This window comes from Cervus elaphus, chromosome 8 (genome assembly GCF_910594005.1).
Source record: "Cervus elaphus chromosome 8, mCerEla1.1, whole genome shotgun sequence".
In the NCBI taxonomy this organism is placed as follows: Eukaryota; Metazoa; Chordata; class Mammalia; order Artiodactyla; family Cervidae; genus Cervus; species Cervus elaphus.
Genome location: NC_057822.1, coordinates 43,904,654 through 43,920,171, shown reverse-complemented (window position 1 = coordinate 43,920,171; position 15,518 = coordinate 43,904,654). Strand labels below are relative to the sequence as shown.

Below are 15,518 nucleotides of genomic sequence, written 5' to 3'. Positions count from 1 at the left end.
GCTCAATAGTTAAAAAAGAGCGATGGATGGCACGGATATGGGGAAAGTTAGGGAATGATCCAGTAGTCCTGTATGGATGTGAAAACTGGACCATAAAAGAAGGCTGAGCACCAAAGAATTGATGCTTTTGAACTGTGGTTTTGGAGAAGACTCTTTAGAGTCCCTTGGACTTGAAGGAGATCAAACCAGTCAGTCCTAAAGTAAATCAATTCATTGAAAGGACTGATGCTGACGTGGAAGCTGCAATACTTTGGCCACCTGATGACAAGAGCAGACTCATTGGAAAAGACCCTGGGAAAGACTGAGGGCAGGAGAAGGGGGCAACAGAGGATATAATGGTTGGATGGCATCACCGACTCAGTGGACACGAGTTTGAGGAAATTCCAGGAGATGGTGAAGGACAGGGAAACCTGGCTGTCCATGGGGTCCACATGACTGAGCGACTGAACAACACGGGAGTGAGCCGGAAGGTGAACATATGTAAGGGCAGGAAGAGCGACTGGAAGTCTCCGAGTTCGTGGAATAACATCCTCATCCCCTTGTTTACTCAGATGTTTCTGTTTAGCACTAAAATTCATTGCTCTTTCCTAATTTAGGCATAAATGTAGATACTGGATTTGGGGGGGAAATTAATGATTGCTACAGCCCTGATCAAAAGAATAATTTTTCCTTGTAGTTTAATGTGTAAAATGAGAGCAGTGCTGTTTCTCTAAGTTTTGGTGTTAGAGGTGATTTGTGTATTAATCCTTCCTTCTTGCAGTTAAACTGGGTACTTTTTGAAAAATCAATGTTTATAAAACAAGTTTCATAAGGCAAAATACAGTTTCTGAAGTTAAATAGAATGTATTTTATTTAGGAAAGCTCTTTTTTATCTGAATAACACAAAGGCCATGTGAAAACTATGAAAAGTCCTCATACTCAGTGACTTAACATTGTTCCCTAACAATTGCTGCATATAAGGTAAAGGAAAACATTTTTTTCCCCTGAAATCCAAATAGATTACTCTACATAATTATACAAATTTCTTTCAAATAAGATGAACAAACTGCAGCACTTTTGCAGCTGCACGTATTATAATAGAGCAAATATGACACTGATGTTTTAGATTATAGCTGTTTTTCCAGCTCTAGGGAACAGATGAACATTGTTAAAATTCCAGTATTAAGCAGAAGGCCTCTTTAAGATTCCGTCTCAGAGGAAACCCATGTTGCTGGTACCCACTGAGACTCCTCCTGAGCCTTCTGAACTGCGGACAGCAACTGGGCACATGCATCTTGCAAGTTGTCATTTACAATCACATGATCAAAAAACTGGCCAAACTGAGTCTCCATTTTTTGGGCTAAATCCTCCATCTCTTGTAGATCTTCATCCTTTAGGAAAAATAGAAAAATACAAATAGCAAACTTAATGAGATGAACAGAAATAACAGGCAGTTATGCTGTTATACTCAGAACTGTAGCTGTTTATAAAAACAGGTCATGTAAATGTACTCCAGTCTAACCATAAAACTTATGTTTCTGTGTTTAGTCTTACTTAATGTCTCCCAGATCAAGTTTTCATAAAGTTGAGTTAATAGTTTGTAGACAACCAGTCCTCTCAACTTCCTATTCGGACTTAAATTATCTTATTCTATTATCTAAACACTTGGAGCTCTCAAACCACATACAACATAAAACCAAAGAAATTTTATCAGTTAAATATAAATAAAAATTAAACATAAATTTCAAATGAACATTAATCTGATAAGAATGACATTATTTTGCAGACACAAATGGCCACTTTCAACATGATGGTATGACATGGTTCTTCAAATGAGCCATTTCTAAATTACTCTTCATGATGACTGACTTCACCTATAATGTCTATTTCTACTGTTGTGAAATCATTTATTCAAGATCATTTGGCCTTCACTTGGCACTAATACATTAAATTCACTGCTATTATTTTCTTATTTGTCTACAATAATTAGTACAACTTGTCATAAGTACAAATATAAACATGGGCACTGAGATCTTGTGGCAGTACTCCCTTACAAGGTGACCATACTCAAGACCTAGAAACAATTTTGTTAACTTTTCAGACTGCCATAAAACTGAGAACAGAATTTAATTAAGACTCAGAGAATATATCCATAGACTCCACTGTTTGAAATGCAAACTGGAGAATCAAACTTCCATATAGTAGTCTTTGAAAAAATAATGATTAAAAATAATGAGAGGTAAAGGATAATACAAAGATACCTCATGCTCACTTCAGCAACACATATAAAACACATATAAATTTGGAATGATGTAGAGATTAACATGGCCCCTACTCAAGGATAACATGCAAATTCATAAAGCAATCCATATATTTAATTTGTTTTACAAGATTAAAAAGTTCTGGCGATCTGCTTCACAATATGAAGAGAATTAACATTACTTAACTGTACACTTAAAATGGGTAAGACGGTAAGTCTTGTTTTATGTTATGTGTTTTTTACCACACCACATAAACATACACACATGCGTGCATGCACACACAAGTGGATACAACGTCTTGATCTAGATGATGGTTACCTGGGTGCACACACCCTGTAAAAATTCTTTGAACAGTACACTTAAGATTTATACACCTTACTAAATGTATGTTATGACTTAAAATATTTAAAGTATATTTAATGAAAAATATACATATATATATGGGAAAATCACTGATTAATCCCACCTGGCCTGGCCCCTCTATTATTACTATAATTATTAATAAACATCTTTTATGTTTTAATATATTTATAAAGAGATCTCATATAATAGATGATATAATCAATTGGAGTATTTTAAAGTAAATTCAAATATTTTGTAAAGTAAGTAATCCATTTTAAGTACACACACCCAATTTCTGTGTGGTTTTGCAAATTGTGACTTGAGGGCCTTTTCTTTTAAAGCTAGACCCAAAAAGAGGAGAAAAATAAGAGTATTTATTAAACTTTAATATCTATAAATGATATTTAATAAGGATCACTCATAAGGGTAGTGTTCATGAGAAACAAAAATTACATTCCTTAACATAGGAATACTGTGGAATAATACAGTAATTTTTTGACTGGGAAAAAAGCAATATACTCATCTATCTCCTCTGTATCTTACCTTGAACTTCATGTCCACAAAGTAGTCTGTAATAATCTTGGCATTTTTCCGAGATCGCTTCATACAACTCATGTTAGATGGCTTTATAAATATGACATAGGGCTTCAGTTCTTGGGTTCGAGCCGCTTGAATATCCTACACACAAAAATTAAATGCACATTTAAAACAGAGGTCCTTACAAGGAGTGCCTTCCTTGTCCATCTGCAACAACCACAACATTGTTAATCAGCTCTACCCCGATACAAAATAAGAAGTAAAGTTTGGGGAAAAAAAAGAAGAAAAAAATGAGAAAAAAAGAAGTCCTAGTAGCTGAAATATCTCGAGAGAATATTACATTGAGGATCTAAAAACATAAGTCCTAATTTTCTAGAGTCAACATGAATGTTCTCAAAATTTCTAAGACCAGAAATTAGCAGTTATTTTTAGCCAGAGTATATTCTCATGTGCTCCCAAGTCTTCAACTCTAAAAAACATTTTAATAATTAAGAGATGGAGTTCTGGAATCAAAATTAAGGTCAAATCCTGGCTCTTCCTCGTACTAGCCATGACACCCTTATTGAAACCTGAGAATAGGATTCTACACATGATCTCATGGGGAAAAGACAAAGACAGACTCTCCAGGCCAATCAGCTCCCTCACTTCCCTTTCCTCTTGCCATTGTCTCATAACAGATAATACTGACATCTTCATGCTGACCACAGCTTCGATCCAAGTGAGAACAACTCTCTTGTCCTCTGATTAGCACACAAGGTATTATTTTTACATAACTACAGAAAACATAAAGTAAACACAAGGTTTATAAAAATTTTGACAACACATTGTATGTTCTTTATCTCACCTTAACTCACTCCTGCTCTATTCCACATATGGTCTCAGGGACCATATGTGATATGATATGATAACATAGGAACCTCATCTCCTTGCATAAAGCAACATTTTATTCCCTCCACAAGAAGTTACCTTGATGCCTTTGTAATCAAAGGCAAAGCAAGATTCTCAGTTTAAAAAAAAAAAAAAAGATCCTCAGTTTTCTTTATGGCTGCCTGTCCATTTCTGGGGGTTTTTTGCTTTGTTTTTGTTTTGTTTTTTTTTTAATTTTGTTTTTTATTTTATTTTCTATTGTTGCTGTTGTTTTTGGGGGGGGGGCGGTGGGAGAAGGTCTGAGAAACTAGATTTTTTTTTTTACCAACTAAAAAGACAAGATAATGACAACTGATTTTTCAAGTAAGATCCTGGTCCTTCTATATGGGAAGTAGTCTAATCCTAACAGAATAAAGTGTCTCAACTACAGCTTAAAGCATGTGCAAAAAATGAATAGCATGCATTCATTACTTCGGGGAGATGGGAAGTCTTGCACCACAGACCCACCTGAGGCTCTAGGTCCAAAACACAGATCTTCCCATCATCAAGGACTGCCTGAACAGCATCAACACTGGTGCCGTACAAGTGGCCTCTGTGCTCCCCATACTCCAGCATCCTGCAAGGGAGAGATCAGCAAAACAAGAACTGTTTGTACAGGTAAAATAGTATTAGCAATAACAGATAAATTCCAATAGAACAGAGTAAAATATGTGGATCTTGATAAATGAATTAGAGGATATTCAACAGGAAAAATATATATTAGGAGATCTAGGACTTAACTACTCCAAATTCTCTAAAATTTGCAACTCAGTTCAGCTCCTTCTCCAAATTCAAGGAGTTAGTGTACTAGTAAATCAATATACATTTTCTTACTTAATTTTTCAGAATAAAAAAAAATGTATCCCAGAAGTTTTGGACAAAGCATGAAAATAAGAGATCTATTTTAAGTATAAAACAACCAGAGGGGAGAGAACCAGATTCTGACTGTCTAGCTTACCTATGACTGTACATGAGGCTTTCAAATGTTTCCTTTGACACATAGTGATACTCACGACCATCCATTTCATAACTCTTTTTGGAACGAGTAGTATCTGTCAAAATAGGAAATTTTTAAAAGATTTTAGAATCTACAAAATGTTTGGACTTATTACCCATATGCATTTGGATAAAGATGATCAAAATAAATAAATTAATACATAAGCAGATAGATAAAATGCTAGAACAAAAAAAAAAGGGGGGGAGCCTGATTGGTGATAAGAAAGTAGAAGTTCCCATATCAAAATAAGCTAAATATAAACCTCTGTTAAGTGTTTGTAGTATAGACTAGACCAAAATGTATCGTATTTAAGCCAAGATAAAGAGGCTCTAAAGGAACTCTTGCTGATACTTCAGGACGGGAAGTGGTAAGTTATCTGTGAGCCCTATGTGTGCCTAAGGGCTTCCCAGGTGGCTCAATGGTAAGGAATCCATCTGCAGTGCAGGAGACACAGGAGACAGGGGCTCAATCCCTGAGTTGGGAAGATCCCCTGGAAGAGGAAGTGTCCACCTACTCCAGTATTCTTGCCTGGAATATCCTATGGACAGAAAAGCCTGGTGGGCTATTGTCCACGGGGTCACAAAGAGTCAGACAGGACTTAGTGACTGAGCGCGCGCACACACGGTGCCTAAAGGCCCTCAGGCAGCAAAACCAGCAATGTCTTATGCTTAGATAATGCATCTCCCAAGGATCTCATTTCATCCTTCGTTTTCCTAGCTAGGTGAAATGCTGTTATCTGTAGTTTACTGGTAAGTAACTAAAGATTTTAGAGAGTAACTAACTTGCTCATGAGACAATGGACAAGGAGGCCTGGCGTGCTGCAGTCCATGGTGTTGCAAAGAGTCGACACGACTGAGTGACTGAACTGAACTAACTGAACATTTCAAGAAGCTCAAAAAGCAAAATTATTTTTCTTTATTCAAGCCTCTCTTTAGATCCTTAGAGTTAGATCCTCAGAGTTCCTACAGTTAAGCTACCCTCCTATAGCTTTGTACTGAAAAAAAATCTAGTTCTCAGGTGATAGAAAATGATGTTACTATCAGCCTAAGATAACCCCTTCTCCTTGACTTGTATCCTACTATGTTATATATGATAGGCTAAGGTCTGTGAATTGGTGGATGACTTGAGGCGTTCATTCTGAGCTTAAAACCGTTCACTCAATTTAAAGAGCAAAATATGGGCAACATATTCCCATTTTGAATGATGGTTATCCAGACAACATACAATTCTACATTTTGTGGGCATTTTGTTTTCATCCAGATTATTGCAAGTGGCGATTCTTTATTAGTTTTTGCTCTGTAGTGCCCATTCTTACATAGGTAAGCAGTACTTGGAAAGCACACCCTATGGGCTGTGATCATAAAAAACAACTTCATTTGTTTGGCCCTGGATGAAATTCTCAAAGTCTTCTGATTACTCTTAGGTTTTTGTTTTTTTTTAAGTTGCAATATAATTTATGCCTGAAACTGAGCCTCAATAATTAAGATTCTGTTTCTATGTAATAATCAAAATTGTGAACTTTATATTTCAGGCTCCTTCTCCCCACAGCTGGCTCAGACTTGCTACACCAAGGGAAGCCTGACATCAGAGAAGTCAGAAATCAGGAGAGGGAGCTTGATTCTCTTCTCTTCCCTTTCATTGCATTCCTACTGCTTCTCCTCCAGTTTTATAACTCTCCAAGGCTAAGTGCAGAGAAGGAGGGGGAGCAAGCAGGGCAGGAAAACTCTTACTTAATTAATGCTGATGCTGGCTTCTCATGGCTCCTTTTAGACTTAGCAGATGTTTAAATCTGGCTCTTAATCTCCCAGAGGATTCAGTAGGTTATTTTGCAAAGCCTACCCCTCTACCACTGCTACTGGGTATCTCAAATCCATCTCTATTCCACCTAGTCATCTGTGATTTCTTTCACACCCTCAGGTACCCAGGGCTTCACGTTTGATCTCCTTTCATTGAGGCCTCCTCTTGGGCAGGAACCATGACAACCCCAGGCAGACTTTCTTCCACATTATCCACCCAGATCCGGTCTTTGGGGAAAAAAAAAAAAATCACAACTCTTTTGCAGTGACAGACTCTGAAATGGCAGCTACCTCCCCCAAACAGCCTTTGGCCACTTCCTCTAAGCTCTCATGCTTTAGATATTTCAGATATGATTCTGAGTCCAGTCTTACATGTCTCCCAAATAGCACGAAACACACATTAAGCTCTTTAAGTGGTTTTTCTAACTTCTCTCTTGCCCTGAGGTAAAGGGGAAGCACCCATGTCCACATGCTCCTTCACCTTGGATGGTATAATAGTTATTGGTCTTGTTCAGGCGCTCAGTCATGTCCAACTCTTTGAGACCCCGTGAACTGCAGCACACCAGGCTTGCCTGTCTATAGCTGATTTTAAAATCATATGTGCATATAGTAAAATAAACAATATGATAAAGCATTCAAAGAGCCAAGCACACTGCCAGGAGAATTGTAAATATTGAATGAATGTTAGCCATTATTGTTAAATATTTAGTTTTCCTAAAAGGTTATGTATATGATTGCTAAGCAATGGAAAAAAGAGAATCACTTTTCAAAAGCCTAGCTAGCTAGCTACATGCTAGTAAATCAATTTCCTCTATTAAAATAAGTTTAGTTAGAAATACTGAGGACTATCTGTCTTACTTTCTCACAACAAAGATGGTATAACATAGTTGAGATCAGTGCATCTGCAGATCTTTTTGCATCTGTAAAAAGAAATTCTTATTCCAGTGTGAACCCCTATGAAAGAAAAAGTTAACGTACGTGGCACGGCACTTTGAAAGCGGTTAGGATTAAGTTCAATAAGTTGTCTTCTCAGTTCATTTACTCCAACACCAGAAGGTCCTAAACACAAAACATCACATATAGAAATTATTAGAGGTGGATAAGCAGAGGTATGTGGTGAAACCATCACTTTGATCCTTCTGCTGAAGACATTTGAGCGTACATGTTTTTACGGGGAAAATAAAGTCACTTCCATTCTCGTGAATTGAAATAACCCCAGAAAATTCTTGGGAATTTTCCTGATGACCTGTGGAGTAACCCACACTTCTTCAACATTCAGAAAAGAGGTAGGGAGTTGCAGGAACATGTCACCCCAGAAAATGTTGCCTAGTATTGGCTACTCTGAGAAGTCTCTGGCCTCATGTCAGATCATTTGAGACAAGCTGCCTTTACTCTTCCCATGATGTTCCTATCACAGCACAACCCAGAAATCGGCTTCCACAATTACAGAATTCAGGGACACATCCCTGACAACAGGTGGAGAAGTCAACACCCCCATGTGCAACTGGAGGCAGGGGCTGGCTTCGTGGGCAGAGAACTGAGCCACAAGCCCATGCTTAGGCTAATGCACTTGGCTTAATGCTCTTTCTTTGCCACACTGATAGTCTTTGTTTTTGAATAGGGGCTTTTGGATTTTTATTTTGCTCTGTGTCCTGAAAAATCTGTAGCTGGTCCTGGCTGTGAAGTATGTTGTTCTGCTTCAAAGGGGCCTGCCTTCATCACAACTGGAATACACAGAGAAGATGACAGTAAGAGGTGTTACTACTGCTGCTGGGAAAGCCTGAAGGCAGAAGGAGAAGGGGAGGACAGAGGAAGCGATGGTTGGATGGTATCGCTGATTCAATGGACATGAGTTTGAGCAAGCGCCAGGAGATGGTGAAGGACAGGGAAGCCTGGCGTGCTGCAGTCCACGGGGTCAGGTCACAAAGAGGTGGACACAACTGAGTGACTGAACAGCACCTACGGCAGGGACCAGCTTTGTAGACATCTGGGTCACAAGGCAGGTCATCCCAGCGCTATATGTGCCCTGTTCTTTAGCACCAAAGACACACTCCAGAAGCTTTTTAGAAACTCTCCTAAAGGAGAGGGTTACACACTTCTTAGGGAAATGGATATTAAGCATTTTTATTCCTAATATAGACTAATGATCCAGTGCGGGGGCGGAGGCGGGGAACATTTCATCCATGCTTCTAAAAGAAATTCTAAACAGGACAAAAAAAAAAAAATCTGTTATAACCTCATCATATCACACCTTGTTGCTACACAGGTTCATATACACCATGGCATACCGCACTCAACTGTAGACATTAAAAGTATAATTAATAGCGTTCTGTTTACAAACAAACACATTAAAAAACGGTTTCGTCCTTTTTTAAAAAAAATATGCAGGCCCACAGAGTCCTACTTTTACTACTACGCCCAATGCAAGACTACTGAAGGCAGGGGAACCTCGCCGCGGGTGGGGAGACTGCCCTGGGGACATACCCACGAGCACGATGAGGCGGTGCTTGTCGGCGGGGCGTCGCTGGTACCTCACCACCTCCTCGTACGGGGCGCCCACCGCGCCGGCGCAGCTGCCGGCGCCGCACCCCTGGGCGCGCAGCTGGCTTCGGTGGGCCCTGCGGCGGCACAGGCGCATGCTGCGGCGGAAACCCGCTGCGAGGGTGGAAACGGAGGGACCGTGAGATCCAGGGCAGGGGAACTCTCTTCCTGCCTCCTACCTGGAGAAACAGGCGGCGACTGTGATTCGAAAAAGTTCATTTTTATTTTTTTACGTGGGATCTTAGTTCTCCGAGCAGGGATGGAACACACGCCCCCCTGAAGAAGGGCAGAGTCTTAACCGAGGGACTGCCAGGGAAGTCGCGGAAAGAGTTGACACATGTGTGTCTGAAGGTAGAAGAAAGAGACACATGCACCCCAGTGTTCACGCAGCACTGTTTATAATAACCAGGACATGGAAGCAACCTAGATGCCCATCAGCAGACGAATGGATAAGGAAGCTATGGTACATATACACAATGGAATATTACTCAGCCATTAAAAAGAATTCATTTGAATCAGTTCTAATGAGATGGATGAAACTGGAGCCCATTAGAGTGAAGTAAGTCAGAAAGATAAAGACCAATACAGTATACTAACGCATATATATGGAATTTAAAAAGATGATAACGATAACGCTATGTGCAAAACAGAAAAAGAGACACAGATGTACAGAACAGACTTTTGGACTCCGTGGGAGAAGGCGAGGGTGGGATGTTCTGAGAGAATAGCATTGAAACAAGTATACTATCAAGGGTGAAACAGATCACCAGCCCAGGTTGGATGCATGAGACAAGTGCTCAGGGCTGGTGCACTGGGAAGACCCAGAGGGATGGGATGGGGACGGAGGCCGGAGGGGGGTTCCGGATGGGGAACACATGTAAACCCATGGCTGATTCATGTCAGTGTATGGCAAAAGCCACTACAATATTGTAAAGTAGTTAGCCTCCAACTAATAAAAATAAATGATAAAAAAAAAAAAGAAGAAGAAGATAGGAAGCAATAGAAAGGCTGCAGGGTCTGGAAAGCAGAATGTTGGTCCCCAGGCCTGGATGCATACTGAAATCATCTGGGAGCTTTAAAAAAAAAAAAATGGGGCCACTGGCTGATTTTTTTTTTTTTTTTCTAAAGCATAGAGAGAAACCAGCTTGAGAACACCCATCAGCAAAAGTAGCTTTCAGAAGAGCCAGGCTTATCCATAATGGTATGAATATAACTTAGCAAGTGACAAAGAACCACCTTTTATTAATCATTACCTACCAATATAGAACTTCTGACCATAGCCAACAAATTCCTCCTTGTCTGGGACACAGCAAATGGCAGGAACAGAATATGTGAAGGAGAAAGAGAAGTTTACTTAGAAGGGATACATGAAATAACCTTTAAAACCTCAAGCGACACTATTTCAGCAGATGGCAGCACAGCTGAATTTATCCTTGGCAGCTTATTGAAAACTGTCCTAAGCACTTTCCATTTTATCACATGCACTAAACTATATAGAGACACACTCCAGAAATTTAACAATACACTGAATATATTCTGTCTAGTATAGTTGGAACAAAAATCTGTTATAGGCTTCTTTAAAGTTACAAAAAATACTGAGTCATAGTGAAAACATATTTTTGGGTATACATTTTTAAATGTTCCCAAGGAAAACTGATTTTTTAAAAAGGAAACATATAAACTGGTTTTGGCTTTAACTCACAGATACGGTGTTCTGTAGGCCCAATAATTAATCTTTTTGTTAGAAATGGGTTGTTATTTTTTCCTTTATGAAATGGTTCATTCTGTAGAAAATTAGTATTTGCTTTATAGATGCAAGTTCTTTCTGACTGTCCAGGACTCTGAGAGGCCAAAGAGTGGAAAACTGTGCCTAGTAGTAATATCTAGAGCTAGTTTAAACTTCTGTCTCTGCTTCCACTGGGGTCTCAGAAAAATTATTCAAAACTACGGGGAAAAATGTTATAAAACTGTCATTTGAAATTACTTCTTACTAACGTATTATTCTTTTTCACTTATACAACTGTGTTCTGATCATTGAAATATATAGAAAGAGCATTTATTCATAGAATGAAATGACATAGATCTTTCTTAATTTTTGTGTTTAAACACACATTTTAAAATATAAAGAAAACACACAGGTATCAAGTCCATCCTCTGGTAAGTAAGCACAATTTTCTAACTGAAAATTGGCAATAAGTTTAAAAGAAAATGTTTACTTAGGGATATAGTCATAAATCTAACTACTTTCATTGTTCATTTAAATATATTTTCTATGACACTGAATATCTCATCATTGATTTCATCCTTAAAATATCATATCTTAAAACATTTCCAGTGAAGTATTCATGTTGAGGCATGTTTGAAAGATCTGAAACATAGCTCTATTTGGCATACCAAGGACATAAAAATGAATAGTTACCTTCTGAAAGTTCCTCTGGATATTTCGGTAAGTTAAGAAACAGACATGAAAAAGTTAAGCCTTTGAGGAGATCAAGTTGGCAAACTAAAGACAAATAACAAACAATAGACACAAGTGAGGCATTCGTGTTACCCTTAGAGAAAGTTGTAAGCTGGGCAAGATGAACAGCACACAAACTAGACTCGGAAACTCACTGGACCTGTGTCTGCTGCCCAGCAGATTCTAACTTTCTGAAAGCTGCTTATCTCAACTCTCCTCGAAGGCCCTCTACCCATGCAGACTTCCCTCTACCCAGCTGGCACAGGATGGGGATTGAAAGAGTGAAATTAGAGGAAGTCAACTGATGTGAGCCTTCTCTCTCTTTCTCTGCCAGAGGCCGTCTGCCTGCAACCCTGTGATGTGAAGGAAGTGGTGCAAGGGGCACTGGCAGCCTTGAGCCACACCATCCTCATTCCTTACCCATCCCAGGCCCAGCGACATATTCCACCTCCAGCTGGCCCCTTGAAGATAGGTGTACCTAAACACAGAGCATACTCTCTTCTTTGTTTTCTAGGCATCTTGAAAGATCTATCATCCCTGTTTTTGTTTGTCTGTTTTTGGCAGGGGAGAGAGAGAGAGTGTGTGTGTGTGTGTGTGTGTGTGTGTATGTGTGTGTAAATTGAATTCCTAATTAGATTATACCATCCAGAGGTATTCAAAGAGGTCACATGATACTTCATTCAGAGACAAGTTGGGGACAAAATTTAAGAAACTTAACTGCCCATTAAGTGCTCAAGGAACAGAATTAATCATCTTAGAAAAAAATGCCAGCCTGGAGCCAATTGTTCCTTAATTGAGCTCCTAAGTGAGGAGGATTCAGAATGTACTTGAGAGTTCTCACTCTTTCAACCAAGAGGAGTCCAGAAGGAGTGCTTTACCTTAACTAAGGGCAGCTGCATACTTTCCTCTGCAGTTCTATTAGAGAACTAACTGCTGATTGCCCCTGTATTTCTTTATAATAATGCTGGCCAACCCTCAGGCCCTTATGTTCTAAGCATGTTTTATATATATAATTTTTCCCACTTTAGACATGGAGCACCTGAAGGATAAACTGTGGAAAATTCTTAAAGAGATGGGAATACCAGATCACCTTACCTGTCTCTTGAGAAACCTATATGTGGGTCAAGAAGCAGCAGTTAGAACCAGACATGGAAAAATGGACTGGTTCAAAATTGGGAAAGGAGTAAGTCAAAGCTGTATATTGTCACCCTGCTTATTTAACTTATATGCAGAGTACATCATGTGAAATGCTGGGCTGGATGAATCACAAGCTGGAATCAAGATTTCTGGGAGAAATATCAACAACCTCAGGTATGTAGATGATACCACTCTAATGGCAGAAAATGAAAAAAAACTAAAGAGCTTCTTGATGAGGGTGAAAGTGGACAGTGAAAAACTAGCTTAGAACTCAACATTAAAAAAACTAAGATCGTGGCATCCAGTCCCATCACTTCATGGCAAATAGGAAGGGAAAATGTATAAGCAGTGACAGATTTTATTTCCTTGGGCTCCAAAATCACTGCAGACAGTGACTGCAACCATGAAATTAAAAGACGCTTGCTTCTTGGAAGAAAAACTATGACCAACTTAGACAGCATATTAAGAGCAGAGACATTACTTTACTGACAAAGGTCCATCTAGTCAAAATTATGGTTTTTCAGTAGTCATGTACAGATGTGAGAGTTGGACCATAAAGAAGGCTAAGCGCCAAAGAATTAATGCTTTGGAGCTGTGGTGTTGGAGAAGACTCTTGAGAGTCTGTTGGATTGAAAGGAGATCAAATCAGTCAATTATAAAGGAAATCAGTCCTGAATATTCATTGGAAGGACTGTTGCCAAAGCTGAAACTCCAGTACTTTGGCCACTTGATGCGAAGAGCCGACTCATTAGAAAAGACCTTGATGCCTGGAAAGATGGAAGGCAAAAGAAGAGGGCAACAGAGTATGAGATAGTTAGATGGCATCACCAACTCAATGAACGTGAATCTGAGCAAACTTTGCGAGATAGTGGAGGACAGAGGAGCCTGACATACTAGAGTCCATGGAGTCGCAAAGAGTGGGACATGACTTAGCTACTGAACAATAACAACAATAACCTGAAGGTCAAATAGGTTAAGTGACAGAGGAGCCCCCCAGTTAGCGAGTAATGGGCCAGAATTCATGCTTGGACATTCTGCCTCCAGTCCATGGCTTTGACCACTGCAACACTGCCTTTCTTTTCACAGATGTCTCAAGTACCTGTAAGCCTCAGCAGCAACTTTGGCATGCAGAGTGTCTCCAGCAAAATGACGAGTTGAACAGAACAAAGAAGGATGACTATAATCCAGAGGAATTAAAAATTAAACCAATCCCAAACACTGAACGAAGTGTAGATCATTAAATCACCCTTAACAGGCCAATTATCTAATTGAAAACAGGAAATTTAGAAAGAACATAAATGGTAAATAATTTAGCTGAGTAGTTTCCCAGCATCTGCCTCGATGCTGTCTCTTCTATAACTATTATATACACAGCAATCTCTCTACTCTTATAAGATGAAATCCATAGATATAACCTAACACATATCACTTTTAAAAACCAGTGCAATGCTCTGCGCGCGTGTGTGCTGTCACTTCAGCCGTGTCCGACTCTTTGAGACCCTAAGGACTGTAGCCTGCCAGGCTCCTCTGTCTGTGGGATCCTCCAGGCAAGAATCCTGGAGTGGGTTGTGCAATGCTCTAACTGGAATATAAAGAAAGTAAAAGGAAGTGATTTATATTTTAAAAGTCTGTATTTTTTAAAAGTATATATTTCAAAATATAAATCTTTGGGATGACTTCTCTATTAGACATGAGAAACTATTAGATGCTTATACCTACCTATATTGAAGGCTTCCCTAGTGGCTCAGTTGGTAAAGAATCTGCCTGCAATGCAGGAGACCAGGGTTCGATCCCTGGATAGGGAAGATCCCCTGGAGAAGGAAATGGCAACCCACTCCAGTATTCTTATGATGCTTACACCTACCTATACTGAAGAAGCATGGCTTTAAAGGAAGTAAGAAGATCAGAAAATAGTCCTAATATGAAGTAGAGGAAAATAGAGAAGCAAAGTAACAAGTGGACACTAGAAAAAAAAACATGTTCTGATAAATAATAACAGATTCAATTTATTTGTATATATGGGAAAGGAGGAAATTAAAATAGATGTAATGTGTGCCAAAGTAATTATAGCCTGATGAAGTGGAGAGAATGAAACATTATACACTAGAAGAGGGTGAGTAAGGTTAACACACTCCCAAAGGTTGCCAACCCCTAAACACTCTGTGGGACTTATTTTTTTTTTTTTTTTTTACTAACAAGGTCAACAGTACTTTGAGGACCAGATACCAGATGAAACCATTTGTCATCAATAATGACAATAACATGCTAAAAAAAAAGGAAATAATTGATTTAGTATAGATACCTCACTTTCCAGTTTATTTTGTCAGTATAGATTAGACAGAATGTGTGGAATAAATTATTCAACACGTTCAAGGCAATGTCTTTATTCTGTTTAAATATCTGTCTCCATAATGACACTCTTCTAAACCAATGAGCTTTTCGTGTTACATCTTGTGAAAACTCACATCACTATTGTGTGTTAAAGAATGACATACTCAGATTTGTAATGAATGTTGTCTGGCAGGACGTTCGGGAGATGGTGCAGGATAGTCTCACACTCAGCA

General features: G+C 39.0%; 1 protein-coding gene and 1 non-coding gene across 2 annotated transcripts in view; one reads left to right on the top strand and one right to left on the bottom strand.

Moving 5' to 3' along the window:
* Positions 1 to 343: 343 nt before the first annotated feature.
* The window catches only part of MPP4 (MAGUK p55 scaffold protein 4), a 36,094-nt gene continuing 20,919 nt past the window's right edge, over positions 344 to 15,518 (bottom strand). The window contains exons 14-21 of the mRNA XM_043910631.1: positions 11,779 to 11,793; positions 10,617 to 10,658; positions 9,303 to 9,473; positions 7,797 to 7,877; positions 4,984 to 5,077; positions 4,494 to 4,602; positions 3,126 to 3,260; positions 344 to 1,370 (exon numbers count right to left, since the gene is read on the bottom strand). Coding sequence (XP_043766566.1) covers positions 1,179 to 1,370; positions 3,126 to 3,260; positions 4,494 to 4,602; positions 4,984 to 5,077; positions 7,797 to 7,877; positions 9,303 to 9,473; positions 10,617 to 10,658; positions 11,779 to 11,793 — 839 coding nt within the window. The 3' untranslated portion in view covers positions 344 to 1,178. The remainder of the gene's footprint in view (positions 1,371 to 3,125; positions 3,261 to 4,493; positions 4,603 to 4,983; positions 5,078 to 7,796; positions 7,878 to 9,302; positions 9,474 to 10,616; positions 10,659 to 11,778; positions 11,794 to 15,518) is intronic.
* On the top strand, positions 2,252 to 2,355 carry LOC122698979. Its single transcript, XR_006342479.1, has one exon. It is a non-coding gene; the product is annotated as a U6 spliceosomal RNA (small nuclear RNA).